The sequence below is a fragment of the Liolophura sinensis genome, chromosome 1 (assembly GCF_032854445.1).
Source record: "Liolophura sinensis isolate JHLJ2023 chromosome 1, CUHK_Ljap_v2, whole genome shotgun sequence".
In the NCBI taxonomy this organism is placed as follows: domain Eukaryota; kingdom Metazoa; phylum Mollusca; class Polyplacophora; order Chitonida; family Chitonidae; genus Liolophura; species Liolophura sinensis.
Genome location: NC_088295.1, coordinates 45,026,036 through 45,038,460, shown reverse-complemented (window position 1 = coordinate 45,038,460; position 12,425 = coordinate 45,026,036). Strand labels below are relative to the sequence as shown.

The 12,425-nt window shown below is 40.7% G+C and overlaps 2 protein-coding genes across 2 annotated transcripts; both read right to left on the bottom strand.

Moving 5' to 3' along the window:
- Positions 1–1,767: 1,767 nt before the first annotated feature.
- Positions 1,768–6,008, bottom strand: LOC135482150 (glutathione S-transferase-like). Its single transcript, XM_064762003.1, has 6 exons — positions 5,941–6,008; positions 4,284–4,425; positions 3,988–4,080; positions 3,519–3,634; positions 2,799–2,903; positions 1,768–2,026 (listed from the first exon to the last, which is right to left on the bottom strand). The coding sequence occupies exons 2-6, from the start codon at positions 4,414–4,416 to the stop codon at positions 1,850–1,852; spliced, it is 624 nt and encodes a 207-aa protein (XP_064618073.1). The 5' UTR covers positions 4,417–4,425; positions 5,941–6,008; the 3' UTR covers positions 1,768–1,849.
- A 1,454-nt stretch (positions 6,009–7,462) lies between these two features.
- Positions 7,463–12,425, bottom strand: LOC135482151 (glutathione S-transferase-like). Its single transcript, XM_064762004.1, has 5 exons — positions 12,291–12,425; positions 11,630–11,722; positions 10,066–10,181; positions 9,784–9,888; positions 7,463–8,348 (listed from the first exon to the last, which is right to left on the bottom strand). The coding sequence occupies exons 1-5, from the start codon at positions 12,421–12,423 to the stop codon at positions 8,172–8,174; spliced, it is 624 nt and encodes a 207-aa protein (XP_064618074.1). The 5' UTR covers positions 12,424–12,425; the 3' UTR covers positions 7,463–8,171.

Below are 12,425 nucleotides of genomic sequence, written 5' to 3'. Positions count from 1 at the left end.
AAAATGATGTTGAATGTGCATAACATTATGCCCGTCCTTAACCTTAAACGCTACGAGTCCTGAAACCTTGTTAGTACCTGTCCGCATGGGCAGTATTGTGTTAGGCATGAATATAAGACAGAGCCTGCGCCCCCGCGCTGGTCGCAAAATTCTGTTTTCCCAAATGACACTATATTGAGGTGTAATATTTATATATTCTCGATGGTGTCTGCGCCATAACGATTGTTAGCCTTTATGTGCACTTCAGCCAATCACCTTGCTGTGTACATGGAGTACTAGAGACAGAAGTTCTATGACAGACATCTTTATACTTACGAGCTCGCACAGAGTTGTACCACAGATTGAAACTATACAGCTACGGTGTGTGACTGCAGATGAACATCGGAAGCAATGAGGCTGTATGGGAGGTTTATTCCTAATGCACGGGGTCAGTGAAACTGGACAAACACAACAGGGCTAAAGATAGAATTCTAAATACTGCTAAATAAACATTACAATACGCTTTTGTTAGACGACAACGAAATTGTTGTTGTCACTGGCAGGACGTAGATGTAAAAGATATCTTTGTAAACGTGGCTAGGTAAGTATTCCATGCCACTTAGGAAGTCTTTGCGTAACTAAATCGAATTGATCAGATGGACCAGGGTTAAATAAAACTAAACAAACCGTCAATATGACTGCAGTAGCCACTAAATTTAAACCGTATTGCTGACATGGTCCCGGTAGAAAAAAAGATTTGGTGGGTCTCCGTGGCCGAGGGGGTTAGCACATCAGCGGGGCGTAATGGCCCAGGAGCCTCCCACCAATGCGGTCGCTGTGAGTTCAAGTCTACCCCAGGCTGGCTTCCTCTCCAGTCGTACGTGGGAAGGGCTTCCAGCAAGCTGCGGAAGGTCGTGGGTTTCCTCCGGGCTCTGTCCGGTTTCCTCCCACTATAATGCTGGCCGCCCTCGGATAAATGAAATATTCTTGAGTATACACGGCGTAAAACATCAATCAAATGCATAAATAAATTAAAGAAGGCTTTGTAACAGCAGCTAATTAATAAATCTTCATTATGATTTCTGTATATGTGTTGTATACAACGAAAATCGCAATAGAGAAATCCGCCGTATACATGGTTTAAGATAGATTTGTAAACAGTGCATGGCGTTTGATTTCCAACGACTTCCGACACAGTGGATAAGATATATGACTAATGTTAGGCATATTTGAAAACATTGATTTCGGGAGTCCCAATACGCTTTCCGTACTGTAGTCATTTATATCTAGCAATTTCAGGTAGGATACACGGATTCGATATTCCCAAAATGCTCCACTACTCTCGTGCGTAAGAACATAGGTAATCGAAAAGGCCGACAAAATCGTTAAAGTTGTTTTAGATGAAGTTCGTTAAGGATGATTCTATGACACCAATATGGTATGCACATCGAACTTTTCCTCTAAGCAAAGATACATGCGACATACGAGGTAACATCCCTGGTATAGACCGATGGATTAACAGATAGACAATCTGAGATAGACAATTCTTGTCTTCTCCAACCACAAAAGTGTCAGCCGTCGTTCAAATCACGCATTCTTGAGTACAGCAGTAAACTCCAAACAGTTAAATAAATAAATGAATAAGTTTCGAAAAGGTGGTTGAGTCTAAGCACTATACGGTTTCCAAAATCCATTAAACATTTAAGTACAAAATTCTTCCGTAGGCTGTTAAACGTCAGTCAAGCAATCAATCAATCTATTCTAAAGCAAATGGAAAATCGCCGAATCTGAATTTATAACCGCACTTGTTTTTAAAGTTATTTTTATTTTTTCCTCGTGGTTAAATTGTGTACATTGATGAGCATTTGGATTATAATACTGTTTTAGGACGTTTAGCAATGAAAGCAGCAATCTGTGGAATAGCGCGAACTTTGTCCAAATGGGCCCGGATCTTAGGGAATTTCTCCAACAATTCACCGAACTCTGGGCTGATCCTGTCGATGAAGCTGTCAAGGTACGAGGCCACAACTACGTCCGCCCACGTTAACTGCAACAGAAACTCAGTCTAAATCCTTGGAATATCGTTTTGAACTGTGTTGCTATTTCGATGAATAGTAAATTAATAATTGGCAATTATATACCATAGGACGGAAACGCGTATCAGGTGACCTGGACAGAAAACAAATGAAGAATGAAAATGTCAATTTGTTGTTCAAATATTTCTTAACAACACGACATTCACTGAAACATTACTTAGGCCCAAAGTGGCTTTCTATGCACATGGCATTAAAAACTAATTGGAGAAAGTAAAGAACAACACCAGATACACTATATGCACGTCAGACATACAACCATATGTAAAGAAAAAAATATATATTACTCTCTATGGTTGTACAAGATGTGGATGGTGTCATTGTTAAATCTGTAGTTAAAGCTCCAGTGAATTAATTGTCAGAACTTGACTTTTTCTCTCACAATATGTGTTTTTAGTTTGACCTTTTTACACATACTGTACCCATGTGTTAAGAAAAAAGGGGTCATATAACGCTGTATTGAGGTACAAGCAATTCCAGTCTCACATATGATCATCATATGTAATTTCTTCTATCTACATCTTTATATGCATAAATGGCACATGTTTATAAAAAAAACAATCCAAATACCTTATGTGATTACAGTGAAGGTTTTTTGTTGTTTTTTTTTTTGTCAATGTTGTCTCAGTCAAAGTTTTATTGAGCGGCGGGGAATAAAATGGATTCTGTATACGCAATGTTCCCTAAGAGGAGGCAAAAAGAACAGTTTTGCTGTGCAGTTCTTACGCTGTCGCCGACCAGATATCCAGATTTGTTGGATTCCAAACATCTCTCAAAATGGCCCAAAATACGAGGACCGTCGACCTCAATAAGGATTCTCTTGATTTCTGCCTGTGAATTAAAAAATCGAGAATATTCTCAAAACAAAGCAAAACAGAACATGCGCGGGGCGTCGCTTGTTGGCAAAGATGTGACCAAAACCACCAGGCATAGCAGAGATGAGGTTTCAGTGAAGACCATGTTCGGACATGGAATTTGATTCTCCCGCTCACATTGTTTGTGCATGAGCCTCAGTGATAAAAAAAACGACCGTTTGCACAGCCTTATGTTCTTAACCATTTGCCTTCCACCAGTATGGCGAACAAGTCATGTCCATCCATAATGCTATATTGTTAGGTTAGGCCTACTTTTCCAGGAAAAAATCTATTTAAATCAAGGAAATCACACTTAATTCAACTAAATCAACCTTTGTTAACACTGTCTGATGTGATTATACACCAGCTGTAGTTTGATCAAACTTAAAGTGTTTGATGGAAACAAGCTATAGAACGCTGTCATATATGATTATGCTTTATTATAATCTTGTGTTTTTATATCGTCAATATACCTATTTCAGGGGTACAATTAAAAACACTTTCATTAGGTCTTACAGGTGATGTTTATACCATCAATTCATTATCTTGTCGTTCACAACATCTGACACTGTCCAGTTAAACTTTCACATACCTTGGCCTCATCGTTGGGAGCCCGACTGATGGCTCTTGCGGCACTCAAAATGTCATAGACAACATCAACGTACTGATCGGCCAAAGCTTTCTCCCAATCAGTCTTTCCAGCGAATCCTGAAAATACGAATACGTATTTTTCAAAGTAAACACGTCTGTTTACAGATTTTACGCCCTGTCTAACGTTAACTTTCTTCAACAACAGAGTTATGTATGACGACAAAAAACAAACATAACTGAAATGCAATGTTCAAAGATGTTGCCGTCTTGAGATCTGATGTGCGGATATCTGGAACATTTATTTGTTTTGTTCTATGGGTGGACAAAATCGGAGTGCTCGGTTTAAACCTTCGAAACCATTAATTCGGTTAGTTACTGAAAAACTTTCCTTTATGCGTGTGACGTCGGTACGACTATTAAGAACGGGGAAATGACACCTGGAATACAAAATGCTCCATGTGTATACTCACCAAACGTGTTAGCCAGGTATCGAGAAATGGCCTGACTTTCCGACAGTTTTTGACCGTCCACCTCCAAAACAGGAACATATCCCAATGGCATTTCTGTACAAGAAGGCAAACAATACTTATTAACAACTCGTATAAATATGGGCATTTCTGTACACAGAGAAAAACAATACATATTATTAACAACTAATATATTTATAGGCATTTCTATACACAAAGGAAAACAATCTCTGTACAACTGTAAAATGCGTGCATGGTTATGTTATATGATTATAATATATGCAGTCATATATCCTTACCTTGCTTTTTCGTTGGCCAGTCATTTCTGTCTATGCGTATATCCTCGAATTCCACGCCAGCTAGGGAGAGAAGCCATCGGATCCCCTCAGCACGTGCGCGGGCGTTGAAATAATACAGTTTGTACACGGGCATAGTCGTAATCTGTCGACCAAGAAAGTTGTACGGCCATATATGTCGACTGCTGTTTTGGGATATCATTGGGATATCAGTGAATATACTATGTCATTAATTTTATAGTTGTATTACGGAGGCCTCAATCAGATAAAATCTGTGCAAAATGCCATTGTGGGCTATTAGTGATATTCTATAAGAAATGTAATAGTTGACTGTAACAACCATAAATTCTTTATTAAGCCTGTGGAGTATACTGCCTGTATTGGTGGCGCTGGGTTGGGACGTTTTCCATTAGGATGGTATAACATTTGCTGGAACAGAGTGAGAATACGTGGAAAGGCTGGTAAATAATGGTGCTGAGGTGATACCGAGGGAAAGTATACTGCAAATTATGTTAAAAAGTGGTACACAAATAAAACACTTGTGTTGTATGAACACAGACTTGTTTTCATTCCAACAAAAGTCTTGTGCCATACTTGAACAACTCTATCTTGTGTTGAATTAACACAAGGATTTGTATTTACCCCATTAACACCAGATGTGTTGGACGTTATACACAATACAAAATATAATGCAAAATTTTAGCTTTCATTACCAAAAACTAAGCATTGTGCGGAGGTTTTCAATTTTGACTGAAGTCAAAACTGGCTTCGTGGAATCCGCCCCGGACAGAGCAGAGCCCATTTGTTGGAAAGTGTATTAACTTATACTGGCATGACGTCATATTTTACATTTAAAATTTTAGCCAATTTAACTCAGTAGCCAATTGCTGTTCTCCAAAGTCAAAGTAGGACAGCAGCAGTTTTAGTTCATATTTAATATAATGGTACACACTTTTTCAGCCAGTTTTGAACCACCTGAACAACCAGGTTGATTCTTGTATCTACACTCATCTTATACTGAAAGAAAAAGAGAAAGTGCAACGAAATTCTTGGCGGTAGGCCCATATATAATCGGGATTCCCAAATACAATGACCACATAAAGCCATACAGTTATACTGCCTTCCCTAGCGTGTAAAGCCGGATTAACTATATATGCATTTCTGAAGGCGTTGTATTGCCAGATCATGTGCCCTATATACAAGGAAGGCTATTTGCCAAAGTTTACAATCCACCCAAACGTTTGATTTGCTGTAAAGATGATTGGAAGCATCGCGTGGTTGTATGACATAGTACCACCCGAACTTCCGATGACATATATTTTACGAGCGGACCGCGAAATTGTCATACTCACTGGATAAGGGATGAGGAGAAACAATACGTTTGTGTATAACCATTTATGGTTTATACGCATACGGCGCGCGTTTACAAACGGTTTATAAACCGGCGCGCACGGCATGGTGTCAGTAGCAGCCATCTCAAGCGTACCGGTGTAAAGCCGGGGTTAGACTGCAGATACAAGTGTGGTGTTACGAGAAACGGTGCCGTATACTGACGCCGAAATACTACTTCTGTCCCCAGGCTTTTATCATACTTTGCAAATGGAATGCTAGAGCAGTGGAACAACCTGTAGGATATATAGACCTACATATATATACTTACAAGCTTACAGAGGTGAAACGGAAGGTGGATATGTACAGCTATAGAACATGTGCAAATGTGAGCAATCTGACTGCAGACTGCGGGTGAAGAGCTTTTTGATTAGGTTAGGCGCTGTGCGGGACCAAACTAGGTCAGTTCACAATATCATGTGATGTGGTGTAAAAATCTAGGACAACACATATGTAGCTCGAAGCATAAGCTAAATATGAAGAGCGTTTTACTGCAACTCTAACTGACTCTTTGTGAAGTAATGGTATTCAGGTCATGACGTTTCCAAAAGAATCATATGTAGCAGGACTGGAATTTCACCATATACGAACAATCCTATCTGATTTTTCTAGGTATGGTCTAAATTTTGTATTTGTTTATTTTCTTGTTCGATCGGTCATTCAGCTTTTTTTTTTTTTTTTTTTTTTTTTTTGATTGGTGTTTTACGCCGTACTCAAGAATATTTCACTTATACGACGGCGGCCAGCATTATGGTGGGTGGAAACCGGGCACAGCCCGGCGGAAACCCACGACCATCCGCAGGTTGCTGTCAGACCTTCCCACGTACGGCCGGAGAGGAAGCCAGCATGAGCTGGTCTTGAACTCACAGCGACCGCATTGGTGAGAGGCTTCTGGGTCACTACGCTGCGCTAGCGCATTCAGCTTTTAAACGTGACTATGATGATTATGATTTGCGCTGAGTGGCAGGCCAAAAAGGTGTGCCGAGATTGGAGATTTAGTCTGGGATTTGAACTGTATGCATTTAAACTGAGTGCCAGGCCAAAAAGGTGTACCGAGATTGGAGATTTAGTCTGGGATTTTAACTGTACACATTTATACTGATTTGAACTGTATACATTTATACTGAGTGCCAGGCCAAAAAGGTGTACCGAAATTGGAGATTTAATCTGGAATTTGAACTGAACACATATATACTGAGTGCCAGGCCAAAAAGGTGTACTGAGATTGGAGATTTAGTCTGGGATTTGAACTGTATACGTTTAGACTGAGTGCCAGGCCAAAAAGGTGTACCGGTATTGGAGATTTAGTCTGGAATTTGAACTGAACACATTTATACTGAGTGCCAGTCCAAAAAGGTGTACCGAGATTGGAGATTTAGTCTGGGATTTGAACTGTATACATTTATACTGAGCGCCAGGCCAAAAGGTGTACCGAGATTGGAGATATAGTCTGGGATTTGAACTGAACACATTTATACTGAGTGCCAGGCCAAAAAGGTGTACCGGGATTGGAGATATAGTCTGGGATTTGAACTGTATACATTTATACTGAGTGCCAGGCCAAAAGGTATACCGGGATTGGATATTTCGTCTGGGATTTGAACGGTAGGCCTATACATTTATACTGAGTGCCAGGCCAAAAGGTGTACCGGGATTGGAGATTTCGTCTGGGATTCGAATTGTATACGTTTAGACTGAGTACCAGGCCAAAACGTGTATCAGGATAGACGATTTAGTATGGGATTTGAACTGCTCTATAACCACAAACTTTCCATATTAGTATAATACTGTAATTGAAAATGCAAACACATTTTGTGCGGAGGTGGTCGGTGGCGTCTAAGAAAGTGCGTGGCGTCTAGTTCTTATACAAGATCTGTCTGGCGGTGCTTTGAGCAATGAAAATCTAAACATAACGAGGTCTATACACGTACATGTACGCATGTCGCGCTAAAACACCATTTGTTACATCCAGGCCTATTTTCCCTTCGCACCAGCGCCCATTTTGAAATCAAATGCTGACTTGATCGATCCTTATAATATCCAATTTAATGAGATATGAGTAGCCGGGTGCGTATATTGGTCACTAATGGTGGACGGAGACCCGATTGTAGAATGAACTCGTTAAAGATTCGCAAGACGATTATGGTCGACGATGATAGCGCTTGAACGCTTTTTTTGAAAATCTCTGCTGTGGACATATCGTCACAGGTTGTATATTGCCAGATGTGATTGCTTTTTGAGTAGTTATTTATCCTTCAAAGAGGTCGACCGACTGGTCCACACATTTAGAAGTGTTTTCAGACACTAATCACGACATATGTCGCCAAAAAAAGTCGTCGTGACGTTTGTATTTCATAATAATAGTGCTGTGACCATATATCCTGCAAGCCAAACCGTAATTAAGTTAACATCGCTTTATTTTAAACAATACTGATCAAAGCTTTATTCCTTTCTGTTACAGACACGTGACAACAAAATAAACATTTTTATGAATTTTATGGATTACATTGGTGTTTTGGGACGTTTGGCGATGAAAGCTGCGATCGGTGGAATGGCACGAACTTTGTCCAAATGAGCCCGAAGTTTAGGGAAGTTGTCCAACAATTCGCCGAACTCAGGACTGATCCTATCGATGTTACTGTCCAGATACGAGGCCACCATTACGTCTGCCCATGTCAGCTGGAACAGAAAAGCCATTCATGCCTTCTTGTTGACTGATGTTTCAAATGCCAACTTTGATTAGGTTTAGCTTGCAAAGGCATGTATAAAACATTACCCCAATGAACGATGAACGATAATCGACGAAGTATGTTACTCGGTTTATCATTATTGTTTTTTTCAATGGAATACGTTTTTTTACAGATTATATTGGAGAAACCGAATACATTACACCAGCCAAATAAAAAATGAAAGTTACGTGTTAATTTGTCCACACATCACTCTTAGGAATGTTTCACCTATTTTTCATTGGGGTTATTCGTGGAGGAAATAGCCATGAAGTACCATGCAAAGTCAAGTTTTGTCAAAGCAAGCACATGATGGTTTCGAACAGGCGACGGAAAGGTAAAATTGGTACCGGTAAATCACACCCACGGTTTAACTGGGGTAGATTCAGAATGGACACTGTCCAGTGTGTAAAAGGTACAGCCATTGCACAAAGATGGATACATATATATATGTATACATCAGGTTATATCGTTTGCATATATGCAAATATGCTAGAGGTATAGGACACAGTGTTTCGGGTATGCTTGGCATGTATGCTCACGTCTACCCTCATCAGGAATCAAGGCTAAAGTGGGAATATTGTGTGCAATATGTTAGCAGACTTTCACGCAGGTTTTATACTTCTGTGGCATCAAGTTGTGGACGATTAGCAGCATTGGTCACTAAACTCTTAGCAGTCTTTACGAGTAAATCATCTGCATACCGTACTAAGAAAACTTATTATTTATTATTTCGACCATGGCTGTACAAGTTACACTCATTTTGCCTGAGTTCTCGTATACGTCTATTTATTTTACAAATATACTTTAGTGGGAAGATGTGAATTCTAGCACCAAATGTAATATTTTATGACCGCTATTTGTTTCCAAATATTCTTTTTTCAGCAGAATTTTTATGGCAATCTCAATATATACCCGCTTAGGCTGAGAAAACTTGACGTTAGTAATACATTTAAAGCACAGACTTTCTAAATTATCCGAGGATACATTGGTGTTCTTTTTAAACACCTTTCCCTCACTTTAAAGAAAAATGCAAATATTATTATTTTTTTTTTGATTGGTGTTTTACGCCGTACTCAAGAATATTTCACTTATACGACGGCGGCCAGCATTATGGTGGGTGGAAACCGGGCACAGCCCGGGGGAAACCCACGACCATCCGCAGGTTGCTGCCAGACCTTCCCACTTACGGCCAGAGAGAAAGCCAGCATGAGCTGGACTTGAACTCACAGCGACCGCATTGGTGAGAGGCTCCTGGGTCATTACGCTGCGCTAGCGCGCTAACCGACTGAGCCAGTTTAGTCGGAGGCCCCTGCAAATATTACATACATAAATACATGATAAGACGCCATATAGAAATCAGACACACTGTGATCAGTGTGACTTACGCTATCTCCGACCAAGTATCCAGACTTGTTAGATTCCAAACATTTCTCCAAACGACCCAAGATACGGGGACCATCTACCTCCTTGAGAAGTTTCGTCAACTCTTTCTGCGGATTGATGAAATCAAGGGTGTGTCAATTACATAATAGGTAAATCACGAGGAAAACATGAATGTGGAAACTTGACTCTGACTTTCATTTACAATGAGTGGGGAGATCACATCGAAAACACTAAATCTAGGATTGTAGATAATAAATGACACGGTTCAAGAAGATTCAAAATACCTTGGCCTCTTCGTTAGGAGCCCAGGTAATTGCTCTGGCAGCCGCAACAATGTCATAGATAACGTCAACGTACTGATCTGCCAAAGCCTTCTCCCAATCTGTCTTTCCGGCAAATCCTAAAAAGAATTAATTAGTTTATGTATTTGCTACTTCTTCTTTTCGCGCGACAATAGACAATAGTGGGGTTAACATTTTGAGAAAACCGATTGGTCGCACAGGACACTGAACAGTCTATGGAGACCGGACAGGCCCTAAAGGAAACTGGACAGATCCTAGTGGTAAAGGACAGGCCCTAATGGAATACGCACAGAACCTAAATGAAAATAAGCGCTCAGATCCTTGAAGAAAATAGACACATCCAAGAGGAAAACGGATAGGTCCCATACGAATACGGATTGGTCCTAGAGGAAAACGGACGGGTTGTAGAGGAAGCCGTCTAGAATCTGTAAAGGAAACTACCACACTTTGTCCTCTAGGTAGCCGACAAATTTCCTGACCTGAAGCCTCAACCGAACAAGATGAATATAAACCATTCGAGATAGCGACCTCCTCCGTCAAGGGCAAATCGTCCTCAGTTCTGACAGTATGCTTCATGAAAAGAATGAAGCCTTTCTAATGCAAAGAAAACATCAAGAAAGGAAAAGCCCTACTACCATGCATTTCCCAAAATACTGTCCTTCATTTAACTTATCTAGTATTATCTTATTAATACATGTAATACAGTTTATTTATTTCAGTGTCCTTTAATGCCATATCTTTTTCACTTGTGCGATGCCGGTCGGTTTTATGGGTGTGGGAAGCCATCGTGCGAGGGGAAAACCACCAACCTGGATAGGTACTGAGGAGCTTTCCAGCCTGTGACCTCCATATATACACACCTTATACTGGTGGAACAAAGGTGTTCTTCAACGAATGGTTGACTGCGCAAACGGCCACACAAGCGTCGTCAAACGCTTGTACCCCCATCACACCAAACGAGTTCTCCGCTATGAGTTCAAGTCCAGCTCATGCTGGCTTCCTCTCCGGTCGTACGTGGGAAGTTTTTTCAGCAACCTGCGGATGGTCGTGGGTTTTCACCGGGCTTTCCCAGATTTCCTCCCACCATAGTGCTGGCCTCCGTCGTATAAGTGAAAAATTCTTGAGTACGGCGTAAAACGCCAAACAAATAAATAAATAAATACTTCGATCCTACTAGGAGTGTGTTACGACGTGGCGCAGTCGGCATCAATTGCAGTACGTGTGCACACCCACGAGGTCCGTTTGGACCTCGTTCATCCCGTTCGCAGACAGATACTTCAAACTCGTCCGGGCTTGATGACTTGTAGTGCATGGCATTTTACACATATTTCGACAAAGTCACACGCTCTGCGCCCGTTTTATGATTTTTTTCAAGACGCAGAGGACTTTATGAGAATTACTTGGTGTATCTTTACAAAGGCCTTACAAGCAGCAAGAGCGTTGGAATCTATTAATATAGTGTCTCCAAGCATGCATCTGAGTAGATGACATGACCACTGGATAAGATAACGTACAGCATGGGTTATACAGTTAGGTGTCCACTTACCAAACTTATTGGCAAGATATCGACCAATGGCTTTGCTTTCTGACAGTTTGTGGCCGTCCACCTCCAAAACGGGAACGTATCCCAAAGGCATTTCTAGGAGAAAAGGAACAGCACTGAGAGTTTAAACAACATGATTAGTGATGGTATTTAATCATACTTTTGAATCATTGTCCATTTTGGTTATAATAAAAAAATCTCCATAGCATATATAAGCGTAATAGAAATATCATTATCCCTTCAAGCCATGCATCTCATACATGATGCACTCTTGCTAAAAATTAGATACTTTTCACATGGATTGTGCCTCCACAAAATACAAACAAATCCACTTCAATTTTCAAAAAGTGATTACCGTGCTAGTGCTAGAGAAGCCTTTAGCCAATGCCTTCATGGTGAGTAGGCTAAATACTGGCTTCCTCTCCGCTCTCTGTACGTTCGAAGGTCTTTCATCAACTTGCGGGAGGTCGTGGGTTTCCCATGGAATCTGCCCGACTTACCACAACCATAATACTGATCGCCGTTGTTTAAGTGAAGTTTCCAGAGTATGGCGTAAAACACCAGTCAAACAAAGGAATCAGTTTCCAAAAGGTTAATAAGGTGATCTCATGACAACATGAACACGCCGAGCCTCTTCGAATTTATGGGAATTACATGTCCGTACCCGGTTTTTTGGCAGGCCATTCTTTCTCTTCAAATCGTATATCCTCGAATTCAGCGCCAGCTAGGGACATCAGCCATCGGATTCCCTCAGCACGTGCACGGACGTTGAAATAATACAGTTTGTACACGGGCATAG

Bases quoted from the DNA above. Each gene is read 5' to 3' on its own strand.
- LOC135482150 (XM_064762003.1), bottom strand. From the start codon at position 4,416: ATGCCCGTGTACAAACTGTATTATTTCAACGCCCGCGCACGTGCTGAG. The intron at 4,081-4,283 runs GTAAGGATATAT...CTTCTTGTACAG, and splicing joins CTGGCCAACGAAAAAGCAAG to AAATGCCATTGGGATATGTT. The intron at 3,635-3,987 runs GTGAGTATACAC...TCGTATTTTCAG, and splicing joins ATACCTGGCTAACACGTTTG to GATTCGCTGGAAAGACTGAT.
- LOC135482151 (XM_064762004.1), bottom strand. From the start codon at position 12,423: ATGCCCGTGTACAAACTGTATTATTTCAACGTCCGTGCACGTGCTGAG. The intron at 11,723-12,290 runs GTACGGACATGT...CTTTTCTCCTAG, and splicing joins ATGGCCTGCCAAAAAACCGG to AAATGCCTTTGGGATACGTT. The intron at 8,349-9,783 runs GTAAGTCACACT...TTTCTGTTCCAG, and splicing joins GATACTTGGTCGGAGATAGC to CTGACATGGGCAGACGTAAT.